Source organism: Mchenga conophoros, linkage group LG5 (assembly GCF_057382185.1).
Source record: "Mchenga conophoros isolate Kocher_MC1m ecotype Shallow Benthic linkage group LG5, M_conophoros_male_GT1.1, whole genome shotgun sequence".
Taxonomy (NCBI): domain Eukaryota; kingdom Metazoa; phylum Chordata; class Actinopteri; order Cichliformes; family Cichlidae; genus Mchenga; species Mchenga conophoros.
In genome coordinates, this window is record NC_140530.1 from 29,484,706 (window position 1) to 29,512,283 (window position 27,578).

Consider the following 27,578-nt stretch of genomic DNA (forward strand, 5'->3'; position numbering starts at 1 on the left):
TCTGCTGGAATTTTTCTATACAGCCATCTTTAGGTTTTACGGATAATGGTCATAAAAAGTGAAAATATCCAGTGTGCATCAATTCTCTGAGTGAAAGTTATGCCAGATTCTTTAATGTTGATCCCAGAATTCAGAGGAGAATACCCATTGAGCTGATAGGAAGGTAACAGTAACACAAATGACTACTTTTTACAACAAGTATACGTAGAACATACTGGTTCGATGGAAAAGGTTTGATGGAAAAGACCACACTGTTCGAGATAAGTCTGTGTCTTGCATGCAAACTATAGCAGCAAAATGTTGGTAAAGTACAGGATAAATATTCCAACACAGTGCAAAAACAAAAATTACTTCGTTTTAAGGGGTCATAAGCTAAAACTGCTGGTGACCACTAGGGCTGCCACAAACGATTATTTTGATAGTCGACTAGTCACCGATTATTTTTGCGATTAGTCGACTAATCAGACCATGCATCCATTGGACGTAAAACATACAGCTTATTGCACCAGCATTCATCTGCACTATCATTAGCTTACAGCTTTAAGTGTCTAAGGTATAACAATAAGGCTTTTAAGTTATCTAAGTGACTTATATATCATGTTTGAAAATGTTTGTTTGAAAATATGTGGTGTCTTGATAAACTGAGCAGATATTTGAGGTTTACACAGCTACATTCTCGCCTGAAAATATGTTAAACGTTTATTTTGTGACCCAGAAAGAATAATAAGAGTAAAACTAACTAGTAGGGATGGGTATCGTTTAGGTTTTATCCGATACCGGTGCCAAATCGGTACTTTTGAAACGGTGCCGGTGCTCAAACCGGTGCTTAAAGAATGGAGAACACAAAATTGGTCCATAAACCTCTCATGTTCAACTGTTTTTTGTAAAAATATAACAATGTTAGCCTTTTCTGCAGCTATGGGGCATATATGGTATCACTCTTGGCTGGAAGCAGTGCTTAAACAATGGAAAAAAAACAAACTTTGTCCTAAACCTCTCATGTTTAACTGTTTTCCACTTTTTCTTTGGTCATTTTAGCCTTTTTAGCCAGGGTGAAGGGAGTATCTGCCATCAAACAAGAAGACAGCCGCATGTAGCTATGATGATGTTTGCTAGTTCACCTTACATGCATTAATGTAATAACGTGGTTAGCCTACTCAACGTAAATTAGCTACTCACGCAGAGAAGAACGGCTGCTGCCACCATCATCCGTCATCATTTCTGCTACACTGGCAGGGCTAGGGGCCAGGACTCTCCTCTTCGTGTTTTTGGGGGATGTTGCATAACAGGCAACCCACCCGCAGTAGATGTGCTCGGTGTGAGGTCTCGCAGCAAGCTATCAAATACGGCGCATTTCTGGGCTTTTAAAAAAAACGCTATGCATCGCCAGGTGTTTCATCGGATTCGAGGTGTTACCTCCTTTGACAGTATCACAGTATCAGCTTAAAGCACTTGTTGCTGCTGAGTTTGCATATTTTGCTATGAAGTACAGCCAGACTTTTGACCGCTTCGCCTTGGACATTTTTAATCTGTAGCTCTGCTCTAACAGAACGTACGTACCTGGCCCCGCCTACTATCCTCGGAAACGTAAAATTATTGGCTAGAATCTAAAGTGTATCACAGCTCAGGAAAAAAAGCACCGAAATGTGCGCTGCTTTTCGGTCTGGTTACTACCGTTTATGACAGAACCGGTACCCATCCCTACTAACTAGCATTGTTGGAAACGATGGGCTGCGCTATGAATTCTGGGACACAGCTTCTTCTTCTTCGGGGTTTAACGGCAGCTATCATCCTTCTTCATGCAGTGCTGCCATCTTCTGTTTCAGTCCGTTATTACACTCTTAAATCCTACTACTTATTCCTGCGTCTTTTGGGATCTTACAAAGCTTCAAACGACGTGTCGACTATTAAATTAGTCGTTGACGATTTTGATAGTTGATGTAATCGTGACTAATCGACTAATCGTAGCAGCCCTAGTGACCACTGACACAGATTTAGAAGTAAAACAATGTGAGAATACCTAAAATATATTGTTAAATCACTAAATTCAGTTAGAATAGCAGTTAAATGTACTTACTGACCAACAGTTACTTGTGAGCAAAAGTTAGTTTTATGAATAAGAATATATGTCACATTAAAACAAACAAACAAAAAACAAAAGTAGAAAAACAAACAATCAAAACACCAATAATCAATATTAGTGTCGGGTGGAACTGTGGTGAGGTGAGATCATGGTGGAGTGTGGGGCTAGTGAACACTGCTCTGTTGTATAGCCTGGCTGGGTAACAGTGCCAGAAACAGGTAACACACTGAGTTGCAGGGTCACAGTTCTTTTAAAAATGTTTCCTGGCTTCAAAACGTTCCTGTGGCACTAAAGCAACAACAGCACTGAGGCAACTCTTTGGCTAGATGCCCTGGAAGTTGCCCCCGTGACTTACGGCATTAAAAGAAATTAACAGATGGAGGAAATTCTCCTTAACACAAAAACACAACAAGTTCCAGCCGTTCCAGCGCCGTCATAGACGTCTGATGGGTTGGAAAGTATGAGATCCTTAGAGAGAAGAGACATCCTGACCGCGTTCCATCAGTCAGGCAGACCATCTCACATCAGGAAATAATCTCTAACATTTAATTTGCAGTTTGAAGACAATAAATCCAACAATTACGCCATAGAATATTTTCACTACCACAAACCAGTTTCCCCTCTTTGGATTATTACAGCTACTGAATTAAATCTTTCTGTGGCAGACCAGTCAGCTGAGAGGTATGAGGTTTCGAAGGGCTCGTGTGCATGAAAACAGAAAACGACAGCATGACGGATACCTGGCTCAGACAAAGAAGCTCAATAATTTGAAGTTTGCCTTTGCTTCTGGGTAGGCAGAAAGACAAAAGGACCACCCACCATCCAGATCAACATGACGCAACAGGATATACCGTGGGGCTAGTGGTCCTTACAGTGCAGACAAATACCTTTAATGTCTTAGTCCTCACACAGGGCACAAAAAAGAGAAAACTCTCATGTAGGGTTACATCATGGTCTAATCAGATCCCTCCAGTGTTTGGGAAAATGGCATCTTTTAAACTGACAATCTGGCTCCCAAGAGGCTATTGTTTCAGCACACAGCCATGAAGCTGTGATTATGGGGAGCTGGAAACTGAGTCTGAGGTTTTAACCAAGAAGGTGGACGTGTTTAAGCTACTGGTATCTAATACGTGAAGTGGACATAGTTCTGTGAGACTACTTAAATGCATCCAACTAGCCTCAAGCACATTATTTAACACGCTTTTAAAAAGACAAATTACATAAATATATGTAGCCAGTTATGAAAAATACCACAAAAATGTAAATGTAATGTAAAATTAGCTATATATTCGTGAAAGTTTAAAAAGTAAAAGTTAAACTTTGAGACATGTTCTACCCATACATCAGAGAGGCATACATCAACAGGGCATGTTGATTTTCCAGCTTCTGGGAACAAGAGATGTTTTCCCTTTTTTAGCCTGGAGGTAAAATCAGATTTTTGCTGCGTTTCCCACAAGTTGTTCATGAGTTTATTTATTGCTATACCAAGTCAAAAGCTAGTGGTAGGAATAACAAGTGATAAAACTGAGAGCTTACGTTTAGGAATTTCCTTCAAAAAGTTTGTTGCACATGAAAGAAGTCAGAAGGCTCCTTGTTGATGTGATGATTATTTAACCAGATCTGTGATGGTTTGGAAAATTTGATTTCCCCACCAAGACGATTCACTAAAACCAAAACAGACCCGATCCCATTTCGGGTCTTCTGACTGCCAAACCAGGGCATATTTGGATGGTCTGGCTCAGCCATAAGTTGTGCAATTCCAGCTCAGCTCAGCAGAAAATACCAGAAGTAAATGGAAAAAGGAATTGTATAACACTTGAACCCCTGAGGGAACAAGCTGTTAGCTTTTCCATTCTTGGGAGGTACTTCTCATTCCTGCTTCAAATGTAAAGCTGAAAGATTTCCTACTGTGTCTTGTTAAGACAACATCACGCAGAGCACAATATATAGTAAACTTTAATTTGATGTTGCAAAGCATCACCTCCAATTATCTTTTGTCTCTGCTTTCCAAATCCACAAACAGGACATTTATAACACCAAGCTGCCAGTTCTGACTGACTGTAATGGTATGTTGTATCACCTTAAGAGTGTATCACTTCATTGCCAAAGAGTAATACACCTTAACAAGTTGTTTAGAATTGTGGACATCTGCCTGTGGGCTGATATAACGGAAATTGTTCTCAGTTCTTTTTTTCCAAAAAGTTTTGGCTCTAGAAAGAAGACAGAAAAGGTCTAGACATATCATAAGGTTTGTTATGTAACTGTTCCTTACACCTTTATTCAGACATGACAGCAGCTTTGCAAAAATGCAAAGCACAACAGTTATGTTTCTACTTATCTCTACAGTTTAAATACAAGTAAATCTGCCAAATAAATGTACTTTTGTGCACAAAAATGAAAACTGAGTGCCAAACATTTCTTTTGTTTGCTTAAAAATAAAATACTTCAGCCACTTTGATAATATGATATATTCTTCCAAAGTGTATAAATGCATTTCCACTTCCTATGGGTAAACTATATTCAGAGACTGTTGCTGTGTTCTTATATCATGTTTACCTCAAATTTTCTGATCGCTAGTCTTCAGTAATATTGATCTAAATGAACTGTCTACCAGTCCTTCACCATCACCCTAAAATCTCTGAGAGGGCAGGCTCAACTCCACCCTGTTGTTTCAATTAGACAAACGAAACCGCTACAGCAGCTGTACAGTTGTACTATCCTTTATTAACCCAGTGCCAACGTGCCTCAGAGAAGAAACCATTCACACTGATGTAAAACAGTTAATGTGGCTGAGAAGGGAGGGGAGGTGACAGACCTACCAGTATGTTCTATATATAAAGACTTGAGCATACAGGAGTCTGAATCTAACTATTCTGGCATTACTTCAAAGCTCCTGATGAAAAGCACATGACTAAACTCTTAACAATGCCTTTTCAAACTTAGTCCCACAGGCCTACAGATGGTGTGATCACTCAGAGAATCAAGAGCTCTTTACTAAAACCGAACCTCTCACCCTTACCAGTGGAAATTTTCCGTTGGTGGGGGTGTTCAGGGGACCACTTCCCCCCCCCCCCTTTTTTTTTTCCCGGAGAGGAAGGGTGATGCTGTTCTTCGTTCACTGGGAATGTATTGACTGAGGATCCAACTCTCAGCCTTCCAGCTGGACCCTGCTGCTGCTCTGCTCACTGTGTGGGGTTTAAACCAGGACATAAACACACCTGACAGCTGAGGTAGGACACACCCTGGATTAATTTCTTGTTTATAAAAACACCAATTCATATTTCTAATGCAGCAAGCTAATGGTACTGTGGTCAGTTAGCAAGACTTCTGTTGTTACCTTTAAAGTTACTAGAGGTGTTTTGGTAGAGCCAAATTACTAGGCTGCAAATTCTAATCTGCCAATTTTAATTTAAACTGCTGATGGCTATGGCAGGGCATCCTGATACTGATAAATACTTACTTGCATGCAATAAGATTGTGCTTAGATCATTTTACAGTGAAGTTAAGTTTACATGTCTCATGTTGAAAGACCAGTCTAGTTTTAGGCTTTATACTGAGAAGAGTAATACATTTATGCATTGCTTGGGGTCTTTGCTCATTTGACAAAAAATACAAAATACGGTCATGGTACCAATAATAAATGCATAAATGCATGGAAAAGGTAGTTTATAGTTTCTAATTAAAATTCCTATGCCAGATGTATAGGAGACGGCTCTAACCATGGTATCAACATTTTTAAAAATCCCTAAATTAAAAAGAAAAGGTTCAGGCATAAATCCGACTATCAATTAAGTGTTGACTGTCAATGTGTCTATTTCTTACTGATTATTTCTGAAATCATCATCAGCATGCCCAGGACTTTTGGTTTTAGCTTCAGTTTTAGATTTGGTGTTTGTAAAGTGAATGTTTAGACTCAGGACAGATGATCAAAGAGAACAAGACATCTGATGTTTAGAAATGGAAAATGACGAGTATTTTCTGACCTTTTCATGACTAGACATGTAATAATTGAGACCAAGTGATATTAAAGATAATTTCTCAATGTAAGTGGTAATAAGATTATGAGAGTCCTAATGAAAGACATCTGGTTTGAATACTTATGAAATGCCTCTTTAGATGTAAATATTTGCTGCGCCAGTCAGACTGCAGTTAATGAAACTTCTAAGGTTTCAATGGTTGTTTGACTCAGTGAAAAGAAAACAACAACAAAGAAGAATTATTCCCAACTTACTGCACAATTGGAAAGCATACATGAAGCATTTGATGTATTTATAGTTTTTTTGTTGTTGTTTTTTTTGGGCTAAATGTTCACATGTGGAACACAGACAGACTGGGGGCAGAGGAAGGGGGTCGGTGCTGTGCAGTATTTGCTGTCAAAGCAGGATGCTCGACCACCACCACATATTTGTGGGTGGACTGCACGTTGAACTGCACGGCTCAGAATCCATCAAGATTAGCAGAAGCACGGAACCAGACAATGTCAGCCTCTCTCGGCTGGTTATGTGAATATGTAATCGAGGAGGATATATAAATCATGTTGTGAATGACCACAGATGGTGAATAGGTGAGAGCTGGAGAAACATTTATGTTGGCTGCAAGAAGTCCTTTCCAGAGGAGGTTTTGAGAGCTCCATGGAAACACTGGTAGAAAAAAAGGGTAGCACTTATGAAAATTTATCTCTCCAGGAAGTCCACATGCACTTTCAAATGTACTGTTTTAGTAATATTCTTAAATCAAGCTGTAAAAATGAAATTTAACTCATGCACTAAAAACTGCTCATGTGTATGGTGAAATTAGTACTAGTTTTATAAAGCTCCAACACCACCAACAATCTAGAATGGTGGTTCCTATAAAGCTCTGACTGGATTGTTTTTAGGAAAAAACACAACCCAGGAAAAACTGCAGCACAACAGTCAGAATGATCAGCAATTATACATTACAGTGGTTCCTAACTGTGGCACTAGCTGCATTAGTTTTTTTAAGTAAAAATGTAGTCAAGAAAAGACTGATAGATCACTAGATTAAAAAAAGGTTGGAATAGACAGTTCTCAGCTAACTAAATACTATATCCTGTAAGTGTGCTTTATACTGTGCCAGAACTGTTTTGTTCTGTTGTTTTCTATTCTGGTAATTAATTAATAAAGTTTTCTTGTGATGTTATCAAGTTCAACCTCCACAGTGGGGACTACTTAAACATGGCACTTTGAGTTACTTTAAACAAGGATGATAAGAACACTAGTAAGAGGGGTTAACAAATCTAGCAGGCACCATTTTACTCAGTTATTACACTATACTAGAAATACAAAGTGAGCTGAGAAAAATAACTGGTATGTGAATTTCAGTTTTGTTCAGGCTGAAATAAAAGTTCAGGTACAAAAAAAAAAAATCACCAGTGGAACAAGCATGGATGCAACGATGCAACTGTAATTGTAAATGTATTCATTTTTTTCATTCATTTATCCTGTCTTTCCTAGAGTTCTCCTTGGCTGCTGTTTAACCACAACTCTAATAAAACCATGAGGATCTTCCTCTTGCTTTGCCTGCTGGCGCTAGGCAATGCCAAACCCTACCAACCAATCAATGTAATGGACTACCTGAAAAACTATGACACAAAAATCCATGAAATCATGATGTCGGATTCAAATGATGATGATGATGACGATGATGATGACGACGATGATGATGACGACGATTACGATGACTGTCCAGCTCATTGTCATTGCTCACCCAGAGTGGTGCAGTGCTCTGACCAGGGTTAGAACACACTCAGTCTGAAGTAACTCATTATGTTATATTATGTTACTAGAAACATGGAGTGTGCTAAAACACATTCAATTCAAAACGCTATGTTAAGTCTGCCATATAAGATGATAGGTAAGGCTAGTGATAATCTTATGTTTATTCCAGTTAAATTCAATGACAAAAATATGACTATGGTTTAGTCTGGCCTTAAGTTACTTCTCTATTTCTGGCACTCATATACATAAAATAGAACAGCAATCATGTAGTAGTTGCTGTATTTGTCTATGTGAAAACGTTTTTTTAAAATAAATATTTATTTTAACATCAGTTTTATAAAAGGATATCAGCAATCTCTGCCTTGCAAGGTTTTAGGATTTATCTACCACTGAAAGCAGTCTCCAAAATCCACTTGAGCATTAATTGCTAAAAAAAAATCTTAATGACATCTTGTAAGACATGCTTGCCTAAACCTTGCTGATTAACAGCATTTGGGTGGTGCATATATGACTAACATCACCATGACCACAAACTGTAGAGGAATATCTGAGATAGTACTTAGTCATTGCTGATTTGGGTTTACAGGAGGCATTACAGTATATGAATTTAAAAAAGTGATCAGGACTAACAACAATTTGACTGTTAAACTGTTGTCATATAACAAAATATATGAATGTTAAGACACTGATGAAATTTGGCATCATATATACATTTAATGTGAACTTTCTAAAATGTAGGGGCAATGCAGCCAAACAATTTTCACACACAACTCACCAATGGAACAGGAAAGCCTTCATTTCCAGCATTTCAAAAAACTAAAATTTTCTATTTGGTTTTGTGGTCAAAGTTCTAGAACTAAAGTACATTAAAGAACTACAGTACATTAAACTCCAAAAGCCCAACTTACAGTAAAGTGGGGCTCTCTTATACTTTGGTACTAGGATTAAGCTATGAAAACACCCAAGGGTCCACTGCCAATCACTCCAATAACTTAAATTTTTTTAACCAAACGTTCATATACTATTGGCACACGCAGCAGCAGCTTGTGATTTTTTTCTGAAATACTATTTGGTATAATTACCCCAGACATATGACCCACTGATATTTTATCAGAGACCTAGGATAATCAGAAAGACAATTTCTTTTTCACATGTGTATCTCGGTTAAAAAAAACCCCAATTATTTCCATCATTTCTGATCCAACTCTTTCCTTTAAATACGCATTTATGTTTTTTTCTTAACAGGTCTGATATCTGTTCCTGATAAGATTCCAGAAGACACAGTGATGATTGATCTCCAAAACAATGATATCACTGAAATCCAGCAGGATGACTTTAAAGACCTCAACAAGCTTTATGTAAGGCATCCTTTAAGAACTAGTTTACCCTGCGCATGGTGCAGAACTACTTACTGTTAACATCTAATATATGAAGAAGCATGCCGGCAAGTTAGTTACAAGTAAATGTAGTAACTGAATGGCATCAGTCCACCTTAGAAAACCAAACTACATAAGCAAATAAGTTCCAGTCACATTATGCATCCTCCATATGTTATGTACAAGTACTACAAAAGAATGCACGTTTTAGCAATGCTCATATACTGCACATGGAGGGGAATGCATTACATCATTAAAAATAATGCTGGATAACTGGACATACCAATCTTTCTACTAAAGATTAAAAGAGCTGACTCAAACATACTGTATTCACACATCAGCACAGCTCTTCTGCTCTAAGCTGGGCAGAGTAGAACTCTAAACTGACCTCTGTGACTGAGGCCTTTGTTTATTTGCAAATGTCCTGTTGTACAATAACCCAAGAATACAAAGTTAGGTGAAGCTCATAGGTATATTATTAGTTTTGATGGTATGCTGTCTTAGCATTTACATTTACAGTTATTCCCCCAGTAAACCCTCTTGTTTAAAAGTTTCCATGAATTAGGAAAAATCCAAGCTGCAATAGCTCAAACTGAGGGCAGGACTGCATAGTTTCTTACACTTAATACAATGCAAAAACTTCTGATTATGCCAAAAGTAATGATCATGGATAGTTTTGTCTCTAATGAAATCACAAATTACCACAAAGAGATCCATCATGCCTGACCTAAATGCATTGCAGCTCGGCAGGAAGTCAGAAGGGGTGAAAATGCAGCATTTTAAATGAAATATTGCACTGGGTTCATAATTAAACACAAAAGTGAAGCATAATTTCAAGAAAGGATGCAGCATAATAATGGTTTGATCTTATCAGCTTGTTTTCATATTTGCTTGGAGCCAAAATTGTACCTGAAACTAAAACTGGATTAATTGTGAAGCCCTAAGAGGCCAAAATGAAACATCAAAGTCACTTAAGTCAGTACGGTACAAAATCTGGTAACCATTAATTGTTAATGGTACACTTAACACTACATAAATTCAGACCTAATGACACATTAAATAAAACAATTAGAACCATAAACCATAAATGTAAATATTTCTGCTAATAAATAAATTATGTATGTAATTTGCAGTTTAAACCCCACAATACTCATGGGTCAATATGGGAAAAGTTGACTGTTGTTATAAACATAATATAATGTCCAGCTGATGAGGTCTTTTGAAATAAAACTGGCCACATTTTTTGTTCTCCCTAGACCTTTAAACTGAGACACACCAAAGACAAAAAAACAGCACAAATTAGTACTAAGGCAACAAGAACAGACCTGGTTCTGAAATTTAAAATGAGTCACATTCAGCCCCAGGATATCAGTGACTGACCATGCTGTCTTGTAACTGTTACAGCTATGAGATAGGGAGAAACAATGCACTGATATCAGTCCAAGAGCAGCCTTCAAGGAAAAAAAGAGCTACTTTTTATAAAACTCTGCTGAGAGAAGCTTTATCTTTGATCTGTAGACAATGTTTTCTCAGCTGAGAATAAAACACATCAAGGCCTAAAACACTGAACAAAACCAGAACTTCATGCTATTATTGTGGTTAATCACAGTGCTTGAATAGTGCAACTGACCAGCATCTTGATAGTGCTGAATGTTGTTTACTTCATAGTCTGCTCATTGATTCTAAATGTAATAAAGTCTTCATGACGATTCAAGTCTCACTATTGTAGTACACTACAAAAAAAGCACAACATAACTTGAGCAAAACATAAATGTTTTCAATCATAAGCATATGTTGTTCTTTGTTGAAAACCTTTTACCGAGCACAGGTTTAATGTTGGCCAGAAAAGTTCATTCTTTGCTGTTTCAAACTTTCCACTCTTTAACTTTGTGCAGGAAATGAAGCAAAACTGAATTTGAATCTATAAAGCTCTATTAAAGTTCCCCTTTTCCCTAAAACAGGGCCTGTTTCTGATCAACAACAAGATCTCTAAGATTCATCCAAAGGCCTTCAAAAACATGGACAATCTCAGACTGCTGTATCTGTCCTACAACCAGCTGATTGAGATCCCTGCAAATTTGCCTCCCAATGTCATTGAACTCCGCTTTCATGAAAACCAGATCGACAGAATTCAGAAGGATGCATTTAAGGGCTTGAGGAAACTTCATGTGTTGGGTAAGACCCACTTTTAGGTTCTTCTGTCTGGTTAACTATAGCTGTTCTCTAAAGGCAGTGGTGTATGGTTCTTCGTTAAGGAAAGGTCTGAAGATTTATTTATTCAGTCAAAAGAGGAATCATCAGGAGGTAATAACATTACTTTAACAGTGAAAAATAATCAAACAGAATGAAGGAATGGCTATAACCTAGATCTGGCATGAATAGTAATTACAGACTTACATAAAGGTCCAAAAAGCTCTTAATCCAACATAATAAAACAAGCTGGTTGCTACTGCCTTTCAACTGCCTTCAACTTCTACTGCCTACTCATACTAAAATAGTATTTTATCATCTGCCACCTCTGTCGTTACAGATCGATAAACTAATAGTTAATGCAACAACTGCATCCAAACCCTATATCAATAGTCTCTATATCAATCAATCTAAGGACTAGATGGTTAAAGGAAATCATAGTGGCTCTAGGCTGCAGGTCAGTTGTGTTAGTCCAAAACATTGTACAGGTTAACATGCAATTGAATTTAGGCAACTAAAAACTCTTTAGAGTACCTCAAAGGTTCCCCTCATGATTAAACAAACAACCTCTTAATGGTCAAAGTATTAGTGGTTTAATCACTATATAACTGTTAGTGTTTGTATGATAAATTTTATCTTCTCATATATCTGCAAGGGTTCTACTGACCATGCTAAGTCTAATTTAATGTGAATATGTCCACATAGATATGGTGGAGCTTTAGGCTTGAGCTTTTGGCTCACAAGAATATTTATACATGCACATGACCTCATTATTTGAAACTTTGACCATGTTTAATAGGAGCACCCATCATTGTAACAGTGTGTATTGTAAGACAGAAAACAATGAAAACCCAATAAATCACCTTCAAAAGACCAGTGGAAAACAGACATAACACTTCATTTGGACAAAGAGTTCTGCCATTACAGCAGCGACAGAATGATACGATCAGTAACACAATCACTTCAAGACCTTATGCAGACCAAGCCAAGATTTTGTTATCAATAGATCATTTAGAAGACTATTGTCAAGACTTTGCAAGCTGTCCAGGCTTATTGATTAATTCTATTTATAGAGAATGTAAACAAAGCTGTACAGATCTCCAAGAGCAACAGATGAGAATGTCATTACAATAGATCTGTTGTACTTTACTTGATGCAGGTTCTCTATTGAAATAATGAATCATTAATAATAAAACCAGATGTTTTGTGCTTACTCAAATAGAGCTGGGGGCCAACCCTCTGACCAACAGTGGAATTGAGATAGGAGCTTTTAATGGCCTGTCGACTCTGTATATCGGTATAGCGGAAGCCAAACTAACTTCCATACCAAAAGGTAGGATATCACTCATGTTATGTTTTACTGTTTTAAACAATTCATTTTAAAAGCTTTTACACTTTTCTTTCTCCTCATACACTGACAGTTTTACACACTGGGACCTAGCTACACAGTAAAGTTAGCCGTAAAACCACTAACTTCAATTAATATGATGTAATTTGATAAGTTTTTTGTCAAATCATTACAAAAGATCATAAGAAATAAATCATCTTAATGTGCTACTTACACTGCTTATAATCACTGTATGTTGTGTCTTCCAGATTTCCCATCCTCCATTACAGAACTGAGTCTGGACTACAACAAGATCTCTAAGGTGGAAATAGAAGACTTCATCAGATATAAAAACTTGCAGAGGTGAAAACCACCAATCCTTTAACCTAAAAGCTGATTTTTTAAAAGACATCCTTCACTAACACAGATTTCTCCTTCATGCTTTTGGTTAGATTAACTTAACTTTTCAATCAACAGGAATAACAAATTTGTAAACACTGGTGACTGTTTACTCAAACATTCAGAAATAAAACTGACACCAGAATTAAAAGGAAAAAAAACACTGTCACAATTTATAGTGTTTTCACTCCACAGCATGATACTAATGATTTCCTAAAGACTGATTCTAGTTCCCACCTGCAATCTTGCACCACCAGGGCACCATAAGTTAGGAACAACAGACCGATATTAAGCAATTATGCAAGATGTTAAATTTTTTTTAAGCTTCTATATCTTAATAACTTGTTAATTTTACAGGCTAGGACTAGCTTTTAACCAGATCAAGTATGTAGAAAATGGCAGCCTTGCCAACACCCCGAAAATCCGTGAGATCTACCTGGACAACAACCGTATGAGAAAGGTCCCGCCTGGCCTTAGTTCCCTGCGCTACCTACAGGTGAGATATGGACACTGTCACAATGCTGCGACTTTGGTAAATAAAATTAGCAGCACAACTCAAACCTCTGTAAGTCATAACTGTGCAAACTTTATTTGTGGGTGAGCGTCCTTTTACTATAACAACAGATGTTTTAGACCAAATTGACAAAGGCCTAGAGACTCATTGTTGACCCCCTGGCAACAACCGATCAGTGAGCAGTTGTTGGAGGTTGCTAGCTGGCTGTAGGTGAAATTGTTAAAAAAGCTATTGCTATTCTTCATGCACCTTGAAAGTAGCTTAACTTGTACCAGAAACCTCCATTCGGTTTTCAACTATTTCAATATTATTCAGTGAGTAACTGGTGAGTGTCCAAACAGGTCAGGGTCTTCCATGCAAACTATGGGTGAACAGGAAAATCTTCAGCAACCAAAGCAAAGACAACCTAATGAGACCCAGCAACCACTTTCCAACTGTTTTTTTTTTTAAATCATTCCTCCCTTATACTCTGTGGTTGCCAAAGAATTGCTGACTGATGTCTAGGCCTGTTTGGCATTATTACCTTCAGTGTCTTTTTTACGCAAGCCTATTCTTGCATGTGGATGTGAGAGCAGACTATATTTTATATGTCCCTGAGTATGCAGGTTCTCCTCTAATCTGAGCATTTTCATTATTTCATATGAGTGAACTTGAGGGTCACTGCACTACAAGAAAAAAAAAACTTGCAGGTGGAATGCACTTTTTCAAAACCCTTTTCTGACAAAATAATTCCTTACTTAAACTTAAAGGTGCAATGTATATAATCCTCTAAAATAATTGCCCAAATTAGTGCCTAGAGGAGTTTTAAGATGTCTGCTGATTTGTGAGACTTGTTTGTTGAAGTACTTGTTGAAGTATGACATGTGACATGTACTTTGGATGTGTTCTCATGGTGTACTCCAAAGGTTTTGTACTCCAAAAGTTTGGCAAAAAAACTAAACATCTGTGGTGTCTGCAGCCGTCTGTGTGCATGTCCACAAGCGAGTATAATCCTGGTGTAACTTTTTTCCACTTATATACACTCACAGCTGCTAATGTGTAAGTGGAACAAACATGAGAGCTTCCACCACTACTCCAATATAAGAGTAGCTTGAGCAGAAGTCTCACAGTCATGATATGGTTCTTGTAGAATGACTCAGTCACAATGTAAATAAAAAAGGAAAATATGTTTGCAGGAATATATTTCAGCCTTCCAAGCAAGACAAGACTCCTTTAACTTAGCAACCTGGAGTCATTAAGTAATGCCTAACAGACCATTCCTCCTATTGGGTTGTGTTTATGAGGTTCCAGTGTAGCAATAAAGCAGTAATAACGCATAACTTTTACTCATGCGTAGTTTGCTGTAAAAAAAAAAAAAAAAAAAAAAGCAGAAGAATAACTAACACAAAATCCTGTCCATCTGTTCAGGTAATTTTCCTCCATGGCAACAAAATCAGCAGTGTGGGAATCAACGACTTCTGTCCCATCAGGGACGACAGCAAGAAGAACCTGTACACTGGCATCAGTCTCTTTGCCAACCCTGTTAAATACTGGGCCATACAGCCGGCAACCTTTCGCTGCGTGACCGGACGGAGGGGTGTACAGCTTGGAAACTTCAGAAAGTAGTGTGGAGGGAAATGATAAAATAAGGACATAGCTGGAAATAATTCTGATAGGCTAAAAACAGATTAAACTCTCCTATTAAAGGGTTAACCGTTAAAAAACAAACAAACTAGAAAGATGTATATTTGAACCTGTAGCACACAGGGAATGAAAGTACCATTTACACCCTGATGAAGATGAAAATGATATCATAAGTTATAACACTAGGAAATGTTTTTAGCAGCTACAAACATCATGAAATAGAAGGATGTCACAGAACGAACAGCATTACAATCAAATCTTAAAACAAGCGCCCTGCTCACCTTTGTAAGGTGCATGATAGGATGTTTAGCTTTTGCCTTATAGCTTTTATTCTGTACACTTTCTTAGGAATAAAGCGCCTCCCTCTGGTCACTTTTTGAGCAAAATCACCCAATGATACGAGTGGTATTACATGCTGTACATGTATTGTTTAAAGAAAGGAGATTCTTTTTTTCTTATTATTTTCTTTCTAATTTTAAAACCGTAAGCATTGTTTAATGAGATGTAGAGTAGAAAAGTGTTTAAGTCTTTGTAATACTTACAAAAACTTTATTTGTATTATGAAGAAGCCTTTTTTTTTCAAATTAGATGTTGTAATTATCGTAGAAGAGTCACTAGAGGCCACTAACAGGAGCTGAACAGCTACACCTATACTGAAATATCTTTTTCTTCCAGCAGAAGTCTGTACGGTCAGTGGTGTTGGCATTATGAAGTGCACTTTGCACACAGTGATGAAGTGTCACTTTGAAGCCCCATGTCTGTGGATATTTTACATTATCTCAATGCATGTTTGTTATGTTTTTATTTAGAAGCTGACAGCCTAATGTCAGACTGGATTATACATTGGTCTTGAGGCAAATACGTCCTCTGCAGGACTGGGGATATACTGATTACCTGTAACTAATGTATAAATTTACCCCTGTTTAAGAGAACTATAGCATCCATGTGAACTACAGTTAATTTTAAAATAATAAGATAGGAGGATTCATAATCTGGATATCTGAGAACATCTCATGGTCAACCATGTCCCTGTTTCTTCCAATGGTCTCTGATCTGAAATGGTGCTATATTTATTGAGGATGTCGCTAAATAAAACTGGAACATCTCCACATGTAAGTCTTGACTTTTTATTTTAAAAAACAAAATAGGTGAATTTATCATTTCTATTTGGGAATCTTAGAATTTTATTAATTCATTTTCAAATTAAAATAAGCTGTATACACATATTCAAAAATGAAACCAAGGAAAGTTAAAGTCTATTTTTTATAAAACTTAAATAAAAAATAATAATAGTTTGGTTATATTTGCATAATATAAAATACATACAATTTTATTTATAACATCAAGAAAATTATGTGTGAACTGCAGCCTTCAGACATTTTTGACTAAACATTATGAATGTCATTTAGTCTACAAAATATCAGAAACTAGCAAATGTTGAACATTTAAAGGGATTTTCGCCCAAGCTTTATAAAACTATTCAGTTAAAATTTTTAAGACGGAAAAGAAAGAAAAAAATCCTTAATAAAATTTTAGCAAATTGACAAATGTTGAGTCTCTGTACACTAGAGACATGGCACTCAAAAAATGCCAAAATCCTTGAAATGTTGTTGTCAAATTCTCTGATACAAGTGTGGTAGAAGTAACTACCCACTTCCAAGGGAAAACTTTTCAAAGATTTACTTTGGGGTAAACTTTTTTTTTTTTTTTTTTTAGATAATGCTTCACAATAAATGCTCGAATAATTGCACAGTGCCCTCTCAAGATGGCTGCCAACTGATGAGACAAAGAACAAGAAGTAACGGTTCACACAAGGCAGAACTCCAGATTCCTTATTTGTTGTGCCTGGTGACATTTCGAGGACACCTGCTCTTCATCAGATTGTTTGTTTTTGTTTTCTAGCGAATTCTCAGATTCAGATTCAGAAGACTTAATTATCCCCAAGGGGCAATTGAGAACTGATTCTAAGCAAAACATCTTGGTAATCCCTTCTAACCTACGCGCTGTAAAGTTTAGGTTGATGATTGTTTCATTAATTATGAAATATTGTCAAGTTAGTCCAAAACCAATTAGTTCGGACCAAGAAAATGAATTATCCAGCCTAATGCTGATACTTGGACCAGTTTATCTAACATGAGGCTGATAAAGAGCAGCAACATTTATTCTCCAGAAGATGTCACTGCACAATAAAAAGTTAGAGGCATTTCTCTCCGTGTCAGTGGAGGTCTGGAAACGAATCCAGAACCAGATTTTAATTTGACAAAAGTTTTCTTTGTTCTTTATGTTCTCTGCCATTACAGCCAAGTCTACCACTACTTTTAAAAAAAAGTATGTCTCCAAAGGGCCAGACTCGGGAAAAAGTGAAAGCCTGACAGCTCTTGTAAATCTTCTAATCATTCCTTTTATGCAACATTTAACTTACAAAAGCACTTTTCCATTGTACATTTAAAACTGCTTGCTACAGCATTTTATCAGCACTGTACAACACAGTAACTATTCATGCCAAAGAGTTAATGTTTAGACCTAATGTTTAGCTGTATCATCACTGAGATGGAAATTGTAGACATCCTGTGCATCATTGCCACAAAATTGAAGGAAGGACAAGACATCTGTTAAAATGGAGCCTCTTAAGGGTGTGGCAAGCCTGATCCAGGACTATAGGACAATGTATACTCTTGTATTGGGTTGCATCAGATACAAAAGGTAAGGTCTTTTAATATTTTGTCCACTCCGTGAACATGGAAGAGGAAGAGCAACATATCAGTAAAGGTTTCATAAGGTCACCACCATAACCTTAATAAATAAAATCAAAGTGGCTTTATCAACTCGTACATCATCACCAAGAAAAATAAATTATTTATGGCAATAATCCAATTTGTTTAGATCTTCCTGACAATGTACTTAAAGTGGCAGACATAACAGTACATCCTAAAACTATACTATGGACTAGGGCCGCACGATTAATCGTTAGAAAATCGCGATCTCGATTCATACTTATGTGCCATCTCATTTCCAAATGACAACGATAAAAAAAAAAAAAGATGATGACGACTGCACCGCATTTTGATCCGGGACATAATCTGCATGAAAACAAGCGCTCACTCTTCCTGCTCAACAAATGACAAGGGCGGAGCCTTATACCACATGATACAGAAGCTGTGCCGTGTGATGCTAAAATTGGCAGGGAAAAAAACAACGGAGAGCACGTCAGGGATGACGAGCAAGTGACAGGAGAAAATCCGTCCCGGTCAACCACCCAAACATCAATAACGGGAACCTTATACAGCGCTTCCCTATACCCGTCAAACTCCCGCAGGCACAAAGAAATTACGGAGGCTATTACTTATCACCTGACCAAAGATATGGCTCCGATCAACACTGTGCAAAACGAGGGATTTAGGAAAATGATCAACACCCTAGACAAACGCTACACAGTGCCGTCCCGCAACTATTTTTCTATTGTTGCACTACCTGCTCTATACACGCAGTGTCGAGCAACGGTGGAGACGGAATTTCAAGCAGTACAACATTTTGCGGCAACCACAAAATGTGAGACATTTGTTGTTTTTATGTTTATTTATTGTTTTTATGTTTTATTTATTGTTTTTATGTTAAGTCTCAACTGTTACGAAGTTGATGTGCAGTTAATAAGTGCAATAAATATTTATATTGGAAAAGAAAATTGTGAGAGAATCATGATCTCAATTCTAAGCCAAAGAATCGTGATTCTCATTTTATGCAAAATCGTGCAGCCCTACTATGCACCAAAAAAGTGTCTAAATTACACCATAGAGTGCTACACTGCTTAAACCTGCAACAACTGAGGCCACTTGGGGGCAGCACAACAAGCTGTAAACAATCATGAAGTACAGCATATTAAAAGTGGTGTAGTCAGTATTTGATAGCTTTAGCTAACTTAAGAAATATAATCATGTATTAAGAAATAAATAAGTATCTTTGTATAGTATTTTACTTTTTTTTGGATAGTATTATTGTTGTTATTGTTTCTGCTCTATCCACTCTCCAGCTGTGATAAGTGAATTTTCCAACCATGGGACTAAAATTAAAAAAAGGAAAATCGTCACCAGCAAGCGTCAAAGTGCACAGTGGTGCTGGGCTGTGTTTTTAATAAACCCACTGTACACAGTAGGTGGGTGGTATATTTGTTGTTGTTTATTTCTCTGAGTAACGTATGCCTTTAACAAGCTTGTAACTTTATATTTCTGTATTTATGTTTATTATTGTTCTTGGTGGTTATAGCAGCTTGCCTCAAACCACGAGTTTGTTTTGTTCCTGATTTACGTTTCGCTGTATTCTTTTTTTTCCCCTATGGACACTTTTGTTGTTAGCAACCAAATTCTGGATTTTTAGTCTTGTTTAACAGATGAAGATATAGGCTTTAAAAGTGCCCCCTCTATTGGGTTTTCATGGAAGGTTTTTCAAAATATTGTGTTGATTGCAGACATAAAAGGTTCTGCATTCCAGGTCTGCTAACAAAAACTATTTGACAAGTTAAACACAGCCATGTGGACCCCCCCCCCCCCCAAAAAAAAAAACCCCAAAAAACCCCCCAAAAAACAAAGAAACCCCAAACACTTTCAAGCTCTTACATAAAAACATAATAAGAAAGAGATTGGACGATAGTAGGTTCTAAAATTATTTAAATTGAACCTCGGATGAATAACATGACATTTCAAATAATGTTAATTACTTATTTAACAAAAATAAAACCAACATGCAGAAGGAACATGTGAAAAACTATACACCCCATGATTCAACAGCTTGTAGAACCACCTTTAGTAGCAATAACAATAGCGCATTGGACAGACACATGACTCAGTGCCTAGAAGGTGCCCAGGTCCTGCAGAACTCCAGATTCCCTATTTACTGTATATATAGATGCGATAAATAAGCAACATGACTGAATATGGCAGTGAAAAATGAGATCAAACCAGAGTGAAAAGCATGACAGGCTGTATCTTTTCTTTTTCTCTCTCAGCTTCTCTGGGAGTTTAAGGAGCAACAGTTCCTGCAAACTCCCAGATATCCAACACCTGCCGAGTGAACTCGTCACCTCCATCTTTACCTGAAACTATTATCTATAGTTTAAAGAAAATTAGCCTAAACTGAAGTACAGTAGGGATATGGATGGTTTGCTTCTGGTCTGTTTTGTCTTTTTAAATAAAGACTCCATGAGCTGTGGGTGGGGTAGAGGGGAACTGCCTCTCTCTCTTTCGCTCTCTGTCTCCAGGAAACATATGGAACAGATCTGCCATTTGGCTAGGCCTCGTTCTGCCACGTCTCACAGTCATACACACACAGACACACACACACAATCACAGTCCTAACATCAGGGCTTTTACCTCTCTTCACCCTCTACTTTTAGTCCTCTAACTATACTCCATCTTCAGCTTTATTATTTTCATGTCCTTTTGTGTCTTCCATTTTCTCCTCCAGTTATGACTTTAATCTACCAAATTTCTTTATTTGCTGAAGGTAGTTAAAAGGGGGGGGGGGGGGGGGGGGGGGGGGGGAAATAGATGAATGTCATGATGCTCCGAATGTCTAAAAAGAGGTCAAGTTGTTGGGTCCCAGTTGCAGTGTAGTTAAGGTCACTTGAAATGGAGCATATTTTTCCTTCTATTTGTACAGTTAAAAATTAGTGCAACATAATTTGACACAAATTACTGTACGTTTGGATTATGCTCAGTTCTAAAGTGATTTATTTGCAAATAATTTTAACACTGTAGGTTAAAACAGCATATTAATCATATTGGTAGAGTGGCTCTTATGACTTTTCAAAAAACACAACAAACCTTTAGGTTAATTTTTCAAACTCAGCTTAAAATGAAAGCAGCACAGAAACAGAGAAGAACAATGCCTTCAACACCAAACACTTGTAGTAATGTTTAAGAACAGAAAAAGGCCCAGCATCTTCCATCTTCCAAGTTAAATGCTAATTTTCTGTTTTCTGTAGGGTTTTTTTTGTCATTCTTGTGCAAAATTTCTAAAAGACACATTTCTAAAAGGTTGTTGTGTGTACGTCTTGATGCATGCTCAATCATCCAGGTAATTAAATCTCCAAAAGTTGATTCTGTTCATCTGGACGTAGCGTTTTGTGGGAGAAACGTTTCATCACTCATCCAAGTGACTTCTTCAGTCTCAGCTGACTGCAGGTTTCCCCAATCTTATAAATTATTAAATCATTATGCAAATGTACTGTTGACATAAGCGCACATCCTGAGTGCGCTCAATGTAGATGCGTAGCACACGCACTGGACAAAGAGAATGCATCCTCCTCTGCTCCTCAGATGCAAAAGGAGGGGAGTAAAAGCTCCACAACTGAACTCCATTGAGCTATAAGATGCAGGAATGATCTTGGGAAAATAGGCAGCATTTGGACGCAATATGACCTTGTGGCCATCAGGAGAGAACTGTGTGCAGGAGGGATGCACAGACAGCGCATGAAGGTCACCCACTCGCTTTGCTGAAGCCAAAGTGAGAAGTAATGCAGTCTTATATGAAAGAAATTTCATATCCACAGACTCAATGGGTTCAAACGGGGGGCTATAACAGCCTCCAGCACCAAAGACAAGTCCCAAGCAGGGACGCTGGACTTAAGCTTGGGTCTAAGCTGGCGAACCCCTTTTAGAAAACGTATGGCAAGGGGATGTGCACCTGGTGTCACCCCGTCAAAGCCAATATGACAAGCAGATATAGCTATTAAATAAACCTTAATTGTCAAAAATGAAAGGCCCTTATCCAGCAGCTCCTGCAGGAATGTCAAAACATCCACAATAGAGCACTGAAATGGGAGAGTGTGGCGGTCCTGGCACCATTGCTCGAAGGCTCACCATTTGTAAGCACACAAGCCTCTAGTAGATGAGGCCCTAGCTTGTCGCTATCACACTAGGTGGCAAACCCTTAGCAATCAAGTTTAACCTCTCAGCAGGTAAGCATGAAGGCGCCACAGATCCGGGTGCGGATGAACCACTTCTCCTCCTGCCTGAGAGAGGAGGTCCCTGCGGAGAGGAAGCTGCCAAGGACTCGCTGCTAGCAGGCTGATTATCTCTGCATACCATGACCTTGTGGGCCACCAAGGGGCCACTAGAATCAGAGAGAGGGAATGCCGATGCACTCTCTCTAGAACTGGAGATATCATTTCCACTGGGGGAAATGCATACAGGAGCACGTCTGGCCATTGGTGCGCTAGCGCGTCCAAGCCCACAATGGTCTCCATAATCGACCACAATGGTCGATTATGGAGAAGAACAGGGGGCAGTGAGTATTTTCCCTGGAAGCAAAAAGATCTATTTGCCTCTTGCCAAATAGTTCCTGAATTTGAGCCACTATTAAAGGGTGTAACCTCCATTATCTCTCCAGAGGACCCCCCCTGGAGAGAAGGTCCGGCCCCACACTGCACCATAACAGCAGAGAGCAAGACAGCTTCAACAGGGGAAGAGAGCGTGTTCCTCCCTGCCTGTTTATGTAAGACACCACTGTTGAATTGTCCGTCCTGACTAAGACATGCTGGCCCTCCAGGACTGGATGGAAATGTTTTAGAGCTAAGAACACTGCTAACAGCTCTAAGTGGTTGATGTGCAGCTCGCGCTGGGTTTCTGACCAGATCCCTCTCACTGATGCACTCTCGCACAGCGCTCCCCGCACTCTTAGGGAAGCATCTGAGAGCCCTGATGCAGCAGCCCGAGCTCCCTCCAGGGACAGAGAGCTAGCATGCAAGACGCGGTTACCGGCAGCCTCCTGATCTGATGCACACAGGTGGTGAGAGAGAGTCCAGCGTTGAAATGCTCTCATTTTTAACAGTCCAAGTGGCATTACAGCGATCATAGATGCCATCCTGCCCAAGAAACGTAATATTGTCTGGAAACGCAGTCTGCGTCCCAGCTGAAACTGAGCGAGGCAACGATGAAACGCGGCCACTCTGTGCTCCGACAAACGTGCGCGGCTGGAAAGCGTGCATATTTCCAAAAACCCGCAAACCATGACGGCTTCTGAGCTGGCAGAGGAGAGGGTCAGTCCACTTGCAGCTTCTCAGCAGCACAGCGAAACAGGGAGAAAAGAGAGGTGTCATCGTGGCCGACCGGTGCAGCAGCCGCAGCATCTTGGACCGACAATGAGCTCTCCTGCTCATCCTCCGACAAACCATGCATGTCCAGGCCGATGTCCAGCACGTCATCGTCTTCCTGGGGAGCGCTGGCGGGCTTCAACCCAGGCTGAAGCCCGTCAGCGCTCCTGCATGGTTCCCGGCTTGTCATCGGCTAACCCGTCAACATATTCCATGTGGTCAGCCCAGCTAATTGCGGGGACATCGACCGGATAATCCTTGTCTTCAGACTTGGATGAAGCTGGGGCACCAGACTCGGAAAGGAGAGGGTCATGCCGTGCAACAGTCGAGCGTCCCAGCACTTTTTCCACAAACGTCACCCATCTTTCCAGGGTCAAGTGCCGGAGCTGGCTTCGGGCTCCGTCAACACTCTCCTAGCGTGGACAATCCCCAGGCAGACAGGGCAGGCATCGTGCTGGTCGCTGTTGTGCAAAGAGAAACCGCATCCCTGAGAACAGGGGCGAACAGAAGATTTCTGCTTTGCTCGCTTCGGTTTGGAGTTCATTCCAAAACGCAAAGCAAAACGCTGCACAGGAAAACTTGAAATTATCGCTCCATGGGCAGCCTACGCACCAACTGCGCAGTGGAGGCTAACACCAACAGGGGCAGTTAAGCTAAGTTCAAGTCGGCAGACAACGGAGCTAACTAGCAGCAGCTAGCTAGCCCAACTGAGCAGAGGTGTTCTCAGCGAGGTGAAGAGCGTAAGAACTGAGGGATGACTGTGATGACAGCGGCTATATGTGCAGGCAGGGCCGTGCGCGTGTCATCACACGTCATCTGCCTTAAAGGCGTGAATAAAGGTTTCTTCAGCCAGGACACGCGAGGGCATGATATCCCATACTTATGTCTTGTACCGAGTGAATCGACTGAAAGGGAACATTGAGTTTCATTGTTTGTTTTAAAAAAAATACATTTTAAGTTTGTTGTTTTTCATTTATGGGGTGCTTTCTGAAATTGTGTTGTGACTAATACATTTTTTCTGAGACATTGTATTTCCTGAAATTTCCTGTGTTTATTCTTTTTGAGCTCTGTGCTCTTGGTTTTGTTATGTTTTAATAATGACTAAAGTGTATTTAGAAGATTGTATCCATAAAAACTGCGCAAAAAGTAATTCTCATACTTATCATTAATCGTCCCTTCTACAGATTCTGCTAATTACTTCCAATCACCTGCCTCTGCCTGAATTGATGATGTAATACTCTCACAAGGATTATCAAACCACCTCATGTTTTTGATATTATCTTTTAATCTTCCATTCCAGTTTTAGTAGTTCCTCCTCACAAGACTTTGTAAGTTAAAAGTTGCTGAACACACATTTCCCTCTCCCTTTTATTTTTCTGAAAAGATTATAAATCTTATAAATCTCCTTCTCAGAAACATATGCACTGCCTGGGGGAATAAATCTGCTTTCTCTGTCTACAGTTCAAATATTTTAAATCCAAGAACCACAAATTTAAATCACACGTCTACACCTCTATCGTTCCCTCCTCTTCAGCTTCCACTGTACATCAAACAGCATCATGGGACACCAATAAATACAGTTCTGATCAAAAGTTTAAGACCACTTGAAAAATGGCAAAAAAAAGAAATCATATTTTGCATGGTTGGATGTTAACGAGGCTCCAAGTACAGCTTTAACATGCAACAATAAGAAATGTGAGTGAGACAAAAAATGTTTGAGCGTGAAATTTATTGAAAACAAAGCTTAAACTGAAACAGGCTGTTTTACAGCTGCTGAAGTTTAGGACCACATGCCTTTAAAACAACAAATCTGTGCAAAAGTGTGGATTCATTGTCATTTTCTATCAGGTAGTCACATTGTCATGATATTCAGATAACAAAGGCAAAAAACCTTTCCCTTTCTGAATGTGGTCGGGTTGTTGAACTGCATAAACAGTATCTCTTGCAGCGCACCACTGCTGCTGAGGTGGGACGCAGTAAGACAGTCATTTGGAATTTCTTAAACAATCCTGAGGATTATGGACCGAAAAAGTCAAGTGGAAGACCCCAAAAAAATTTCACCAGCATTGAGCCGGAGGAGCCAATTGGCTGTCCGTCAAGACACTGGACGATCCCCGATCCAAATTGAGACCGTTACTGGTGCTGACTGCAGCCCCATAACCATCAGACGGCATCTGAGATTGAAGGGCTTTGAAGATTTTTTTTTTTTTTTTTTAAAGGTCTCGTCGCCTTGAACGCTACAGAACTGACCGTTTGGACTTTGCAAGAGAGCACCAAACATGGGACATTAAAAGGTGGAAGAAAGCTTTATTCTCTGCTGAGAATTTTTTTTTTACCTTGGTCGTCCTAATGGTTTCCAACGTTACTGGCATGACTAGCAGATCCCACCTGAGATGTTTTCTACACGCCACAGTGGAGGGTGCGCCATAATGTTCTGGGGTGTTTTTTCCTTCAGTGGAACAATGGAGCTTCAGGAGGTGCAGGGGCATCAAATGCCTACTGGCTATGTCCAGATGTTGCAGAGAGCATCCCTCAATCCTGAGGGCCCTTGTCTGTGTGGTAATGACTGGGTTTTCCAACAGGACAATGCTACAGTGGACAATGCCCGCAGGACAATGGACTTCTTCCAGGAGAATAACATCACTCTTTTGGACCATCCTGTGTGTTCCCCTGATCCCCCCCATTTTTAAGTGGTCTTAAATTTTTGATCAGGACTGTACTATAGTTTTGTCACAACCTCAACGTTTGATGCACTGACCTAACAGGAACTGCCACAACAAGTATCAGCAGGTACCTCTTATCGCTTTTATCTAAAATATCATTGTAAAACCTTCACAGAATAAAGTGAATGGTCATGATAATGCAAGCAGCTGGTTAGAGCCCATCAACAGAAGGGGCAGAGGGAGTTCAGGTTCCCAGAAAATACACTGAAGAAATGCAGAGTCATTGAACAGGACATGGCCTGATTGGATGGAAGATCCAAAAACCCTCATCAATCCCCTAACAGCTAACTGAAATCTCAATTTTCCTTATAATTCTCATTAACTCACCAGCACAAAGTATGCCAATGCTTCATTTTCAAAATCTGCATCCACAATCTGCTCAATGACCTATACTTTTTTGATTTTTCTTTTTAAAGCTCAACCTTCTTGCCAACAGCCACAGATAAATGTAGATCCTTTCAAAGAAAGCTAATAAGAAAAAACCAATTACAGTAGCTACATCAATGGACACCAACAATGTAAAAGTTCACTTTCACAAAACCCATGACCCATTTATTATCTCACTCTTATCGCCTGTTCTTATTGTCCTTATCATCAACATTATGCTGCTCTGTTGTATGTTAATTGCCCCTTGGGGATAAATAAAGTCTTTCTGATTCTGATTTGACATATTGCTAATAATGTTTAAATACCAAAAAGCCATAGATGGAAAAAATTTTGCAAGTAAATTCTTGCATGTAACCTGATCCAGTGGGTCTGGGATTTTTTTTCCGGTTCTAAATCAATTTGTCTCAGCAGGAGTTTCAACATATTTCCAATTGCCTGGTCTTTGTTCTTGACCTGTTACACCTTTTAAACTATATGCACAAGGTTATTACTGTTAATAAAGTAAAAACCCAGGGTGCATAAAGCAAAATTATCCCCTACCTTCATTAATAAAGACTTAAATAGAAATCATTTACAACTGTATTACTTTGGTTAACATTTTATCCAATCCATATCTTTCTGCTTACTGTATAGGCTCATTAATCATGACAGGTAAAGCCGTCCAACTCCCTGGAAAAGTCCTCTTCAGAGGTTTGAAAAAATTACCCAATGGTTTTATTGGTCTGGCCCACCTGAGATCTACTTGGGCTTTGTGTTTTCCCAAATATGATATCAGGAAAATATAAGAAAACGGCGTCCTCCACTTTCTCTTCGTGTTGATTTCTGACAGATTGGTTAAATATTATCTAAAAAATAACGGACTCCACCAATAGCTGTGTATAACAATAATATCTTATTTGACTGCATGCTGACACAGAAACATTTGTGACCTGGCTCGTTAAAACAGGCAAGAAGCCTTAGTGAATGGTTTAAAAAATGTTGTGTTTTGTTCAGTTGAATCTAGAGGTTTCTTAAGTTCTGCAGATAATAATTAACGTTTTCATTAACAGGGCTTTTGTAATGTCCAGGCTGTACCCCAACTCAAGCCCTATCATTGATGAATAGTTGGCTGATTGGATACATTAAAAAAATG

General features: G+C 38.9%; 2 protein-coding genes across 3 annotated transcripts in view; one reads left to right on the forward strand and one right to left on the reverse strand.

Annotated features, from left to right (window-relative positions):
- cenpp (centromere protein P) overlaps nucleotides 1-27,578 on the reverse strand; it is a 117,043-nt gene that overhangs the window by 30,407 nt on the left and 59,058 nt on the right. The gene's annotated exons all lie outside the window — the stretch shown is intronic.
- aspn (asporin (LRR class 1)) lies at nucleotides 4,975-16,359 on the forward strand. Its single transcript, XM_085274750.1, has 8 exons — nucleotides 4,975-5,313; nucleotides 7,558-7,837; nucleotides 9,067-9,179; nucleotides 11,159-11,372; nucleotides 12,610-12,720; nucleotides 12,984-13,077; nucleotides 13,471-13,609; nucleotides 15,035-16,359. The coding sequence occupies exons 2-8, from the start codon at nucleotides 7,600-7,602 to the stop codon at nucleotides 15,230-15,232; spliced, it is 1,107 nt and encodes a 368-aa protein (XP_085130876.1). The 5' UTR covers nucleotides 4,975-5,313; nucleotides 7,558-7,599; the 3' UTR covers nucleotides 15,233-16,359.